This window comes from Liolophura sinensis, chromosome 4, assembly GCF_032854445.1.
Source record: "Liolophura sinensis isolate JHLJ2023 chromosome 4, CUHK_Ljap_v2, whole genome shotgun sequence".
Taxonomy (NCBI): domain Eukaryota; kingdom Metazoa; phylum Mollusca; class Polyplacophora; order Chitonida; family Chitonidae; genus Liolophura; species Liolophura sinensis.
The window spans coordinates 9823758-9839219 of record NC_088298.1 but is presented as its reverse complement, the minus strand read 5'-3'; the positions used below and the strand labels follow the sequence as shown (position 1 = coordinate 9839219).

General features: G+C 39.1%; 1 protein-coding gene across 1 annotated transcript; it reads left to right on the top strand.

Annotated features, from left to right (window-relative positions):
* Window positions 1-292: 292 nt before the first annotated feature.
* On the top strand, window positions 293-11633 carry LOC135464392 (zinc metalloproteinase nas-14-like). The gene is made up of 11 exons (XM_064741820.1): window positions 293-361; window positions 1760-1820; window positions 2393-2495; window positions 3172-3266; window positions 4276-4396; window positions 4899-4965; window positions 7108-7311; window positions 8137-8263; window positions 9218-9538; window positions 10305-10487; window positions 11509-11633. Exons 1-11 carry the CDS (start codon window positions 293-295, stop codon window positions 11631-11633), a joined length of 1476 nt encoding a protein of 491 aa, XP_064597890.1.
* The last annotated feature ends 3829 nt before the right edge of the window (window positions 11634-15462 follow it).

The following is a 15462-nucleotide window of genomic DNA, read 5'->3' as shown; positions in this document are numbered from 1 at the left end:
TAAAACAGGCCGGACACTGGGGTTATTTCTGTATGCGGAAGACTTTAAGAAGTCGGCTGATTTCTTCTACTCCCTAGAAAACGACCGTGTTGAAATTAGAACTATTGAATGTGGTCTTAGCAGAATACTGAATCTATTATGACCTTAATCTACCGCGCAAAGTTGTAAAGCAGCGCTAGGTCTTACTGGTTAATTTTAACTATGAGGTACCTAAGAAAATTACTTAGCATAGCGCCTGTCTGCCAGTATAGCTGACTGCATTCTCGGTGTGAGCTTGTGGCCTTCTTACAGAATGGATCTGTTCACATTTTTACCGAGCAGCATCAGGTTAACAATCTTATGGCTTTCTCTGCTGTTTCAGGTGAGTTAGAACTTGAATGCCTGTAAATTCATTTCTTCGAGATTTAGTTATTTATTTGATTGAGCTTTAAGCCGTACTCATGAATATTTCACTTACGCGACGGCGGCCAACATTATCGTGGAAGGAAACCTGACAGAGCCCAGGGGAAACCCATAGCCATCCGAAGGTTGTTGTCAGATCATCCCATATAGAGAGGATTTGAGCAAGCGGGATTCATGTCTGATGGGTTCAATAAGCAGTCGATCAGTACAAGGATGCCTTCAAAGGATAGAAAGTTAAAAGTGAAGTAAAGCCCATTAGATAGACATGCAAGTAAAGGCTTTGCCTAAAACGCTTTCAGTTATGGTGTTTGTTTACCTTTTTAACGAGTTTAATGCACGTAGGTATTTGAATTTCCTGGAGAATAATATGAGTCATTTAGCTGGTGTTTGGGTACTCTGACGTCACAGTATTTCCACTCTAAACAAAGTTGTTAACGTTATAATAGCTTTTATTAGGCGCACGTATAATTAATGCTCTAGTAATGTGATAATCAAAGTACATTATTACTGTCAGTACATGGTTCATAAACCTTACTTTACAATTGGAACAATTACAATTACAATTTGCTGCCTTTAATTCAGTGGGGAAAAAAATAAAAATATTTTAGAGACCATTTTCCTAACTTTTTCATTTCATGCTGTGTGAGCAAAAGTTACATATTAACGAGAAACAACCCTATTGAAAGATTCGCCGGTTTTGATCAAATATATTTTTTAAGCTGTTTTTTTTTTTCAGATTTATTATTTGCCGCGAATTGCATCTCACAATTTGGTATAAAATATGTTTCCGACATGAGAGAAAGTGTAATAACGAATAACGAAATAGATAAAACATCACCTAACATTTTTGGTGCAAAACGACTCTTTGGCAAGTGGTAGTGTCCTGTGTAATGTTAAAGATACTATAACGGGGATTATAAATGGCAAAAATATCGATCAGCGCAAATGCAGTCGAATTGTTTTGTTATTTAGAGTAGCTCAAAAATTGTCTTTCACGAAATATCAGCCCAGTGTGTGCACTTGTTACCGTTTAAAACCGGTGACAAAATTCTTAACGTGTATAAAACGTGTCGTGTTATAATTTTTCCAACTTATTACTTGTAACACTATAACTAGTACAGGCCAGCGATTAATATTTTTTAGAAAGGCAGTAATCTACTTTTGTCATGCGGGCCGCCGTCGTATAAGTGAAATATTCTTGAGTACGACGTGAAAAACAAAAATCAAATAAATAAGCCACATTGTAAAAAAGGTGAAAAAATGTTTGAGTAGCAAATATAGCTTTTTGCCAAAAATCTTCGGTATGGTCTCTTTACAGGTTACAATGAAATTCACAACTTAATTTTTTTTTTCTCAGCTAATGAAACTGACTTCTCCCGCATCCATAGATGAAATGATTGCAAATGCTGCCCAGAGCTGTAAGTTTTCTTGTGGTTTCATGAAAGCATAAACAGATATAGGGAAAATAAGCAATGTCACATTTGAATGCAACCAAACCATAGTCTGTGCTCTCTGCTCGGCCATAATCTTGTTTAACAGTACACAATGAAGGAAAGAGTTGTCTCCCTTTGTATGAAAACGGCGATGTCTGAAATAATTAAAAGTCTACAATATTCAATATTCTTAGAAAAATTTTCCTTTATCGTACAGTCTTTATTTCCTGCCTGTTAAGCCAATCTCGCCATGTACCAAGTTCTGTTTGTTTCTGTTTTGAAATGGCTAGACTTTGCATGTAAGTATTACCAAATACATCTAACACACAGTACGACGTTAAACCCCAAGCACTCACTCACTCTAACACACATATTGTAATCTTTTCGTGTACAAAACTGAAATTCATGAATCTGATATTTGTGTTTTCATTACTGTCGCTCAACAATTGTGAAGCTCCTAACAGAATCACAGATTTTCTCTCTAAATTGTTATTTGTCCCATTTTGCTAATTTTCTAGTGATTGTAACTTTAATCGATCATGGTTTCTGTTTACCAGCTGATCAGTTTGGTTTGCTGTACGGCCAGTCCGGAGACGTTCGGGTCGAACTAGACATTATGCTGACCCGTCAACAATGGCAAGACGTTCTCCTGTACCAGGCGTAAGTACATATCTGTTTAACCTTGTTTTCTTTTTTTTTGCGAACTGAAGACCATTTACAAACTATCATAATGTCTTAGCTGCTCTCCTTTTGCTCCCCACGTTATAGTCTTCTGTATTTTATGCCTCCATAAAATAGGATTCTGCTAATTGGGGCTTGTTCCTTAGCAAGGTTTTCATGTAAACATTCATTACATCTGATGAAACACAGCATTTTCAGTAATTTTATACTACTGACGTCTAATGAAATTCAATTAATATAACTGCATTTGTTTTAATCTGACCCTTTTACCCGCTACTGAAGCCGTCGTGCTAGAGGCCCTTACATTACTAATATCTAAGCATTTACCTGAACAGTTAGAATAAAACCCCAAATGAGGTGACTGAAATAAAGACCAGTACACCTCGCAAACCTTTACACGGTCTCAGTCCCTACTGGTCGAGGGTGGCCGGTTTTTTAGGTACAACCAATAAGCTGACCTGATCAATGAGACGGTTTTTGTTTGTTATAAATCTTGGAGATGACTTGTGTGTTTAGTTGATTAGCGAATATAGATTTTGTCCAACAAATTTCCGCAACACCGTCTTCAACATTAAATGCTTTCATCAAAATATCATATTTTTCTATATGATTACCTTTTCTGACAAGAAAATTTATTCTGTTTAATTTATCCCAGAGGCTTTACTCGACATAAGAGGAAGGCGATTAGAAGCTCTCGTTACAGATGGACGAACAAGGTTATACCGTATGAGTTCCAAAATGGAGTCTTTAGTAAGTTATTTAGTGTACGGTCAGCCGTTTAATCTTACTGTATCTAAAAGTAATGTAAAACATCAATTCTTACAGAGAGTAGTCAATTTCCCACACACTATTTATTTATTTATTTTATCGTTGTCAAGTTCCATACAGAGGAACTCTTTAGCTATACGATCGTGGACAGTTTTATGAGTGGAGGAAAGTAAATTACCCGGTATAAACCACCGACTATTAGCATGTTCTTGACAAACTTTCCCACAAAAGGGGAATAGCAATGCATTACATATTGACTTAAACCACAATTTGAAGGCAACTACTGACAGTTCAAGCATTAAACAGTTTTGTTTGCAGGTTATACATTTGAAAGACCAATGAGGCCAGTCAATGTCGAATTTGCGATTCGGAAGCATTTTCTCACAGCTATCGTACATGAAAAGACTATATTTGTAGGTTGTACGTGCTAGACATTACCAAAGGCAGGTAGAATGTATGTCATTTTTTTCATCCATGATTCACAGACATTTAGGAAATTTGACATGCATACATCTACTTGCAGGATGGATTGATCGACTGGTTTAAGATGGACATCGTGCTAAAGAACATTTCAGTTGGGTTAAGTTGAACGGGATGTCTAGAGGAAACTACCATCCTTTGGCAAATAACTGACTTACATCTATGATCAGTCCTGTGACCACTGAGGTTGCAAGTTCGAATCCAGGTCTCGCTGCTTCGACTGCAGCTTTAGGTCAGGAAGTCTGTCTGGCAGAGATCGGCTGCATCGACTCGTAACACTGGCCGCTGTTATATAAATATAAAGTACTCTTGAATAAAATACGTGTCCAGTATTTTAATTCAGTTTAAATTTATTTGATCCGTGTTTTACACCGTACTTAATGATATGTCACTTATGCGACGGCGGACAGAAATTCAGTTAGAAGACTTCCGATATCAATACAGCAACTGACTTACAGAGATCTTCTGTACATCGGGGTATTTTTTTTTTGTTTTTTCCTTTTTTGTACAGGTCGTTACGATCGTACTGTCATCCAGTCAGCTTTTAACGTGTGGGAGAAACACACATGTGTGAGGTTCCTGCCCGCCACAGCCTCTGATCGCAACAAGATTAGGATTCAAAATGGCGGCGGGTAGGACATTTCCATTTCTCTAATAACCCGGCCCGTGACCAGAATTTATTTTAAGTTCTTTTATATACCTTAGCCTTGCATTTAATAATAGTTATTGACGATGAATGGGCGTGTGGTAAATAGAATTTTATAGTCTTATTTTTCAGTCATCCGTAATATTAGTGATTTTAACTTTGAAAAAAGGTAGCTCCGAATTAAACCTTTTAATGTTCATTAAGTAAATCTTGTGCACTAAAGAGGGTCATGTAGCATACAACGAATCAATCACAGAGTGTGCAACAGTCAGTAGGTTACTAGGATTTATTTTCATTCCCTAGGCATCTCTGCTGTCCTCTCACTATAATGCGATGTGCCGTGGTGTAAGTGAAATATTCTTGACCACAGGGTAAAACACCAATCAAATTATTTTTATTCTTTAAATTTTATTTACAATTACGATATATTAAATTTTGTTTCATTAGTTTCATTTCTGTATGATGTTGGAATTTCTTAACTTTACCAGCTGTTCCTCTTACGTCGGCATGATCGGCGGAACGCAGCCAGTGATGCTTGGTCGTGGATGTCGCCTGGTAAGTGCAGTTATCTCCCTTACAACAGTTTGCCGAAGTCGTTCATCGAGCAGCTCATGGAGAAGTATCGTTTGGACAAAGTCGCGAGCCCCCATCCCATTTGTCCATTCCTGTGTACTTTACACACACTGTACAGTGTCTGTTAGTGAAAGCGGTCATCTTAATATAAAAGATCAATTTGACACAGACTTCATTATGACGAGTGAGTTAGTGAGTGCTTTGGATTTAATGTCGTACTTAACATTTTTTCAGTCATATGACGACGAAGGAATCCTTGGAGCGCATTTAATGTGCCTCCTTGTTGCAGGATGGATTTCCACCGCTCTTTTATCTAGTGCTGCTTCACTGAGACGGCTCTCCGAAGGCAAGTAAGCCTCCCCGCCCGAGAATTATACTGATACGGGTCAACCAATTGCACTATCCAATTCATGCTGACCGCCAAGGTCATAGGTGTGACTCGACCCAGGGATGATCCTGGATCTACTGCTCCCGAAGCGGCCGCTCTACCAACTGTGCTATCGGGGCGGAGCATCATGACGATTTATCAGAGGACAGAATAATGCTTCGTGTCGTATTGATAGTTAGGCGACACCAATTTTATTTTGTGTTTCACGAACGAGCCTACGTCAAAAATTCTAAACCTAGGATGAAAATAGAACTGAAAATCCACCGTTTTATTTAGTCCGATCTGCATAATTTTTATTTTATTTATTTCTTTATTTTGTTGTTGTTGTGTTTTTAAATATGTCTACAACTTTCCGGATAGTCCACATATTCCACAAATTAGATGATTTTCAAGATTTTATTTTATACCCTCCGTCGAAAAATTTATTCTAGCCGTAAACCGCTTCGGTGGCCTAACGGTTAGGCCGTTCGCCTCGAAGTCCGCAGACCGGAGACCCAGTTCGGGTGGTGTCATAACAAAGGCGTTAAAAATATTACTTCTTGGCGCTTAGCAATGTGACGTTAAACCGTAATCATTCATTCTTGGCGCTCAGTATTGAGAGATTACATGGAAACAGGACTGGTTGGCCAGGTGTCTGTATAATGTGACTTGGTGAGGTGTCATGTCTGGTGTCTTTGGCATGAAACTTCAGTGGCGTTAGCACTTCGGCGGCATGGACCTGCCCTGCCCCAAGAAGACACAATATATGTACAGATACCTAATGACCCCTCGTCGTCATATAACTTAAAAATTGTTAAGTACGACCTGAAACCCTCTTTTATTCTTCCCATAAAGCAACAAGTTAAATTGGTGTGGCCTTAACTGCGATCACCCTGTCCTCGATGCGGTTTACCTCCAGCTGGTTCAAAATAGTTTCCCAGTGTACATTTGATCAATTATGAAAACGAAGCACATGCGACCCCAAAATTCGGTACTGGATCACGCTTAACTTGATCATGTAGCGCATGTAGTATATATGGGCTGTCATGATGTTAAAGGGTTCGTACTCCTGATAAGTTAGTACCTAAGTAGCAAGACGTTGATATAAGTATATAGTTAATGGCAGTTAACTGGAGAATTACCACCTTTAATGCAAGTATGGGTCATCTATTAGACCATTTCCGGAAATGGCTTTTATGATTTCCTTTCACATTTTCTCACAGTGAATACAGTGCAAATAAAGACTCTATGGTGGTCTTTTTGGACCAATCATGCCATACTAATCATCTGTGTCGTCACTGTGACCACCTGTTCAAATCTAGCCACAGTGGGTTTTGTCTGCATTTTGTTCACTGGAAAAAAATCATGAAATCATATTTGGAATGTGCAGATGACGCGCATGTATTTTAGTTACAGGTGTTTTTTTTTTCTTTTCATTGATTTGTCTGTTATTGTTTTAATGTTATTGTTCACTAAACGTGACAAAAAAAAAAACAGTGCATTTTGATTAATTCTAGATTCTAATAAATTGCAACGAACATCACGGCCTTCATGTTTTTCCCAATTCTGCTGAAGTCGTTTTTCGCACAGATTGCTACTATGTAAACTTTTACATGAGTACCATACAAGCCTAACTGGGGTAAGTTGACAATAGGCGGTATTTCACCATTTACATGGGATCATTCGACATCACACTGTCGTCGATGCTCTCCATTCTGTCATTATATATGTAACCTTTTTGGTCCCCTCTCCTCCAGGAACAAGTCGTCGTTCACGAGCTTGGTCACGCGGTGGGGTTCCAGCACGAGCAAACGCGACCAGATCGTGACGCTTACGTCACTATTCAGGAGCAGAACATTCCGTCAAATCTTCTCTACAACTTCAACAGGTACCCGCTCAGAACGGTCGACAACTATGACGTACCGTATGACTACGAGAGTATCATGCATTACAGTGAAAAGGTAACCGTACGCAGTATGTCGTTATTTTTGTTTGTTGAAATATATATATATATATATATATACATATCTGCTTCTGTTTATTTCTTTGGTTGGTGTTTTACGCCGTACTGAAGATTATTGAACATTTCCCTTCTACGACAGATTATTTGTGGGGAAAGAGAGGGCGGGGGGGGGGGGGGGGGGGGGGGCTGGGCAGAGCCCGTGGAAAACCTACTTGTGATTTTGAATGAATAGGAGTCTTTGTCTTTTCTCCATTTGAATAGCGCTGGAAAATTATAACATTTATATAAATAGATATTTTTTACTGTCGCGAAGCCATGTAATGCTAAGAATTTCGAGCTCAAATCTAATATTATATCCCATGTACGGTTGCATTAATTGCATTTGTTTATCCTTTTATGCGTTATTTACCCGTTCACATTGCGTTCTGTGATGAATTTTCCCATCTACCTTAGTGAACATGTGCGTTACAATGTTAAGACAACAGATACCAATAAATGGGGAACTCGTAAAACTCCTTCCTGCTTGTATCAAGACTTTGAAGTCATTTATTCTGTCCTTAATTTTGCACAGTTTTTATCAGAGTACGTGCGTTCATAAAACGCATATGAAGTCCTTGAGTCTCCCATTGAAGCAGACATTAATCAGTAGGGGCAATCAACAAATGAAAAGTTTAGAATTCACAGGGAATATCGGTCAAGCTCTCAACCAAGTAACCATACACCGTAGGTTGATTTGTGTAGCTAGTCGTCTGAATATGTCACTGTTTGTATTAATCTATAATATATAAGAACTTGGTGTACTAACACACTGAAGTTATTCCAGGCTTTTTCCGTGAATGGCTTACCTACCATCATCGCCAAAGATCAGCGTTATCAGCACGTCATGGGACATGCAAAACAGCTCAGCTTCCGGGATGTCAAACTGGCTAATATTATGTATGACTGCGCAGGTAAACAAGAACTGAGCTCTGGGTTATCCTAGACGAGTGACGTCTATATATTGCAGCTAACTTCAGACCCTATTAAAGTGAGGTTAATTGACAAGATGGCGTATTTCAACGTGTCCATTTGACAATTAGAGCACTGTTGTCGCTGCTCTGGCGATAATCTTTAAACTGTAGTCTTTTATATTGCGTAGGTAAAGTTTGCAACAGTTCTCCACCTCATATGTTATATGGTGTAGGTAAAGTTTGCAACAGTTCTCCACCTCATGTTTTTACTAATACAGACAGCTGCATATCAGAGGAGCTAAGCTTGTCATTCATTTATTTATTAGTTTGGTTCTTTGTTTCTATATATATATATATATATATATATATATATATATAATATATATATATATATATATAATTTATTTAAATATTTATTTATTTGATTGGTGTTTTACCTCGTACTGAAGAATATTACACTTTTAAATAGGACACCAAACAAGTCCCACTCAGTTTTCTTACGTCAGGGCAGCCAGTGTTTGTCGATGAACCAACCAATCACTGGAGGTGTTTTTTAATGTTGCTTTTCTCAGATTGAAAAGTATTTTTTTGACTTTGCTCATGTTTTTCGCTGTATATTTGCTTAGGATTGTGTTATCAGTGTTAGGTCCGTGTTTTAGATGGTTGCATCAAGACTCTTGATGTTAAAGTCCAGCTCATGCTGGCTGTCTCTCCGGCTGTCAGCGGCCTACGGATCAACCTAGAGATGGTCGTAAGATTCCCTCAGGTTCAGCCCGGTTTCCTTCCACTATAATGGTGGCCGCCGTCGTAGAAGTGAAACATTCTTGAATACGGCGAAGACGATCCTGCACAGCACTGGAAGTCTTGGTAGTGGTTATACACATTCAGTGTATAACAGGTTTTACCAAATTCCCCCAGTACTATCTACCCATCTCTTCTACTTTATGTCATCAGAGCGCTGTCCGAAGAAAACTTGCCCGGGTGTTGGGTTCCTCGGGCAGGACTGTCGCTGTTACTGCCCAGGAAATCCGGTCCAAATCTGCTCCGGTGATGAGAATCCCGACACCAAGACAACAACAACAACCAAGCCGACGAGTACAAAGAAAACGAAAACAACACTACGTGTCACTACATCACGTCCTGTCTTGCCCTGTACAGACCGGAACCCCCGCTGTTCATACTGGAAGTTCCGCGGGGAATGTAGCCGAAACAAGGGATTTATGGGATATTACTGCAAGAAGTCGTGCGATTACTGTGAGGATAATGCTGTGGATGGTAAGAACTTAATTGTTCGACCGGAAGGGGGGAGGTGAGGGGGGGGGGGGGGTCTCCCACTGACTCATTTGCCTAAAGCGTTGATCTCGCCGCACCTGATCGATAAAGTTGCTGTATGTCTTAATCACAACACTTGCGCCTTCATAGGTCACCCGAGAAGGTCGCATATGCCTGAAAGTGTTTATTTCTTTATCTGGTCGGTGAGTTACATTTGACATAAAGATGGCGTCTCCCAAAACAGTTAGCTGGCAGTTACGTTTTTCCTTATCATTGAGGTGAAACTGTGTTTCCTTAAGCTTTGAAGTATGTTCACACTAATGCTCACAATACATCCTGCTCGAGTCAAAAGCACTGACAGGTTAGAGCAAGAAATGAATGATTATTTTTTGTAGCGAGAACATATTAGAATTAGAAATCAGTGAATGGTTTTCGATGTGATGGCAACATTCAAACTGAAATAAAGCACACAGACAGGTTAGAGCAAGGAAACATGACTGGTTGGCAGTATAATGTGGGTGTGTTGGGTGTCATGTCTGGTGTCTTCTGCATAATATTTCAGTGGCGTCATGGACTCAACCTGACCGACCCACACATATATACATACTTACATACGTACATACATACACGCATGTATGCATACATACATAGATACGGACATACAGACACACGCACACGCACACATTTGAGCCCGTAGAACTATGTATGTCTGTGTTTATTTTTGATAGAAGAAACAGCACTAAATTTTCTCTATATTATTTCCTGCCAGAGGTGTGTGAAGACTTAAACCAAAACTGTCGCTTCTGGAAGTCTCGCGGTTACTGTTCTAACGGACTTTACAGAACATATCTGCAGAACAACTGTCCCAAGTCCTGCCAGACCTGCGTGGACACAAAGACTACCACACCCAGTGAGAACAACCTACGGTCTATGATCAAGCAGTACAAAACTGGTAAGATTATAAGATTATGTAATAGAGAAAGAGCATAAGGAGTAATACCAGAGCATCGTCGACAGTGTTGTAATTGGCAAATGGGAACGCGTAACGGGTGAAATTATTGAAGTCACAGCCTCTGATAAAATAAATAAACAAACAGTTGCTGTATGAGACCTCCGTGGGCGAATAACTTGTTTGAGTGACATTTAGAAGTTGGGGCGGAAGTACACTGAACAAGGCATTCTTACGGATATACAACTTCTTGGTTTATCAACACAACGTTTCGATGTAGTTACGAACATCGTTTTCAGCTAAATTATGTTAGTAACTACATCGAAACGTCGTGTTAGGAAGTTGTATATCCATAAGAATGCCTTGTCCAGTGTACCTCCGTCGCCGAGTTAGTTGTTAGCGTGCTAGTGCAATGCAGTGATTCACAAACCTCTCAACATCGCTGTGAAATATTCTTGAAGCTGGCTTAATACATCAATCAAATGAATAAAGAACTGTTGGGCACATTTATTTGTGCTCGCTAGACTTCACTAGTCTTTTTTTTGTTTACAGTTTCTGTACAGAAATAAATGCAGACGACACTTTATTATAAACCATTTTGACTATTACTGTAAAGGTTCAAATGATGCCAGACGCCGTTTTTGTCGGTATATAACAACTGACATTTTGCGTTGCATAACGCTTGAAATAAATCGACTCAAAGCTGAACAAATTAGTGAAAAAAAAGACGCCATAGGATTTGTGACTATAAATATGATTCATGAAGGCGGTTCATATGTTCCAAAGTTCTTTGTTTTTAGTGAAACAATAGATTAAAAACTTAGATAACATTATTTTTCGACTGGGATGCTCTCTAATCCTCTGTCAAATTATGATTAATTGTGAGGTTTGATTTTTAACAGAACATATTTGTTACTTTTGTCGCTTTGTTACCAAAAACCATGTCGTGGAATTTACTAGATATTCCTTTTTATTATTTTCCTTTTTATTATTTTCCTTTTTATTATATTCCTTCATTTACCAGAGTCCGAGAAGGAGAACTGCCTGGACCAGCTGAGTCGATGTCCGAAGTGGGCCCAGACTGGCTACTGTACACGGAGCAGGGTGTACATGGGACGCAGTTGCAAGAAGTCGTGCGGGTTTTGTTAAAGGCTGTATAAGAACGTATACATCCCGGTGGTTCCTGCTATTATGAAAAATAACGACTATAGGCGCGCTCAATACCAGCACTTGTCCCTCGGGGCTAGGATTGGCATCGGGTGTCGATATATAATATATTTTAAATAAATTTTACCATTTTGAATTTTTAAAAGTCAAACATGTTTACTTTCATTACACGGAGTGGAACCCATCTCTATTAAGAGTTTACTACGCTCACCTGCATTCACCTCTGTAAACACCTAAATGAATGGTTAATTTGTACACCCAGCTGAAAGAACAGTAAATTGATTTAATTGGTGTTTTACGCCATACTCAAGAATATATATATATATATATATATATATATATATATATATATATATATATATATATATATATATATATATATATATATATATATATATATATATATATATATATATATATATATATATATATTCTGCGTAATATCAAGATATTATCATGTTCATTTCGCGGTATTTAGTCATAGTATTAATTCGCAACAAGTCCAAAGTAGACTTGTGTCTGCCTAGTGGCGGCGAGTGACCCTTGCCTCGATGTCAACATTTATTTATTTAATTAATTAATGTTTTACGCCATACTCGAGAATATTTTACGTATACGACGGCAGCCAACATTATGGTGGGCAGATCGTGGCATTGTGTGAGTAATATATGGACTATATACTGATTGTAAAACACCAAATATGTAGGTTGCCATTCTCTTATAAAGACGATTGAGGATCAGGCGATCGATTGATTGATTGATTTATTATTAACAATATTTCACTCATACAACGGTGGCCATTTTCGTCGATGAAACAAACCAGGATAAACACATTTTTGCAAGTAAAAACAAACTTTCACAGTTGTGAAATACTGCCATGAAACATATCACTGTTTATCGCTTTGGTAGGCGTCACCTCATTTGGGTTCCGGCATTAGCGTTTCTGTTTTCATCACATCGTGGACAATTTACAGTCCAAATATAGGCTTATATCGGAGCTTTTATAAAAAAGATGACCCAGGAGCCTCTCACCAATGCGGTCGCTGCGAGTTCAAGTCCAGTTCACGCTGGCTTCCTCCCCGGCCGTAAGTTCGAAGGTCTGCCAGTAACCTGCGAATGGTCGTTGTTTTTCCCCGCGCCCCGCCCGGTTTCCCTCCACCATAATACTGGCCGCCGTCGTATAAGTGAAATATTTTTCAGTACGGCGTAAAACACCAATCAAATAAATAAATAAATCAATCACAATAGAAGAGACAGATAAATGTGATTAGTTGGTTAAATACGTTAAATTTCTAGCCATTCTCAGAAAGAGCACATTACAGGACGACGCGGATTTCACGCCATAATCAACAATTTTTCAGTCGATATCGGTGTATGTATATATACTGTGCCTTCTTGTGATAGGACAAGTCCATGCCGCCAAAGTGCTCCCACTACTAAAGTGTCATGCCGAAGACACCAGATACAAAACTTCACCAAGTCACATTATATTACATACACCGTGCCAACCTGTCCTGTTTCCTTGCTCTAACCTCTCAGTGCAACTCATACGGGCTTTATTGTGCGTAGGCTTCCAGTGACGAGCGAAACAGCATCAAATGCCATGTTTAAAGTCTTTGGTATGACCCGACCCGGGTTTGCTCGGCCCTTTGTGATATAGACGACTATAGGATGAATGGTCAGTAAAATTAGAGTATGGGCGACTGTTTGATAGTTGGAAAAAGGGGAAGAATATATTGTAACAACAGTCGCACTATCTTTCCCGCCCACTATATAGCTGTGTGGGAAGAGATGTGCCTACCAACGATGGGTAATAAGCTATGCTATCATAATCTATTCATCACCAAACCAATGCCAAATTGATGGAATGCGGAGAACACGGATGGTAGATTAACATCTGTCAGCCACCATTATGACTTAATTTATACCGCGTCATTACGTAGGCATTGCCATTACACGTTCACTTAAAAGAGCCGATATCTATTAAACCATGAATCCTAATTAGACAGGAATAAGTACGGTGTTTATAGAACTGTTATGACATTAGCGACGTTTAGCCATGATGCCGCATGGGAACACTGCTGTCGTCCGATTTACATAATGATGAATACCCTTATAATAAGCCTCAATAATCAATTACAATTGTCACTGTGTATATTCAGCACGAATTTGTGAAAAGGGTCTTGCGTAACATTTAATCGAGTGGACACTCTAATAGGATTATGGGAAAAGGGCGGTCTCCACAAAGAAAACAGCAGTGTAAAACACATTATTAACTGTGTCGTAACGCTGCAGTGTTAGTGTCATACTTAACTGTTTTATGAGCACATATGTATATATAACTATAATCCTGTGACGTTCTACAATAGAGAACAGTGAGAGCTTTAAACCGCTTTGTTTAAACAGGGGGAAAAGTTATACGAGTGTCTCAGTGCAGCAAACATGTTAGATATTAAGATTATTGTAGTGTGCATGTCTCTAAAATCAGCTTATAAAACCATACTGGTAACTGGCGGAGCATTATAGGTCGTTACCCCGTCCTTCACGAAACATGTTCCGAACTTTGGTAAAACGGTTCATCATACTCAACTGAAACTTTGCACTAAATCGAAACTTGACACAATGGCTTCATAATAATGGGGTACAGATAAAGTTTGCGTTTTGTGTTGTTTCGTATCTGATCGAGTTATCTGCTGGTACATATCGCACCTTACACATTTGTTAGATCCCGTGTGTTATGTGACGATTACAATCAACGTCATCAGCTGTCATTGCAAAAAGCTGGTGTGTCAAGGTTACTCCATCAAACACCTGCACTCTATGTTTCTTAAGTTTTATGATTAGTATAATTCTGCGGAAGATAAACATGGATAGAGTGCCCGGAATCTCTGGGTGTCTGCTTCATAATTGTATCTAATTCCGCTTAACCGGGCGCTAAAAGCTGCACTGAAAGAAAAGTTATACAAAATTATGCGGTCTAATTTAAGCACTTACCTGAGCACTTAAAATAAAACCTTAACTGCGATAAATGACGGCCTTATTTCAGCGGTTTTGTGTGACGATTTGACAATTGTTACACTGTTGTCGCTGCTCTGGTTGTGATTTTGTGCCGTAGGTGTTTTATATGAATGCTAGTTATTACATTCATGGTGTAATATTTGAACTCCTCATCATCTGTATTTATATGAAGATTTGTGGTTGGGAACTAAAGTTTTACATGGAGAATTACAAGATCATATTTATATTTTCATCCGTTTATCCTTCGGAAGGAATTTTGTCAGTCATTTGCAGTGTTTAAACTTTATGGAAATCGTCAGATACAACGGACTCTGTTTTGCAGCGGATGTTGTATTACTCATTAAACTAACCGGTGGGAAGTAGAGACGAACACTACGGATGCATATATAGGCTATTTGTCAGAGGTGGCTTGGATTATGACCTGGGCGGTCGTGTGAACTTACGGAAGCCGCTCGGAAATAAATCCCGAATTCCCCTCAAATATGACTCAACATTTAACAGCTCTTAATTCAGACTAAAGTGAATTTGCTTCTCTTATGTTACCGTAAATTAGCAAACAAACCTGTCTCCAATATACACCTGATGATTGCTTCCTGTGCTATCTCGAGGAGCCTCCGTGGCTCAGTTGGTTAGCGCGCTAGCGCAGAGTAATGACCCAGGAGTCTGTCACCAATGCGGTCGCTGTGAGTTCAAGTCCAGCTCATGCTGGCTTCCTTTCCGGCCGTAAGTGGGAAGGTCTCCAAGCAACCTGCGGATGGTCGTGGGTTTCCCCCGGGCTCTGCCCTGTTTCCAC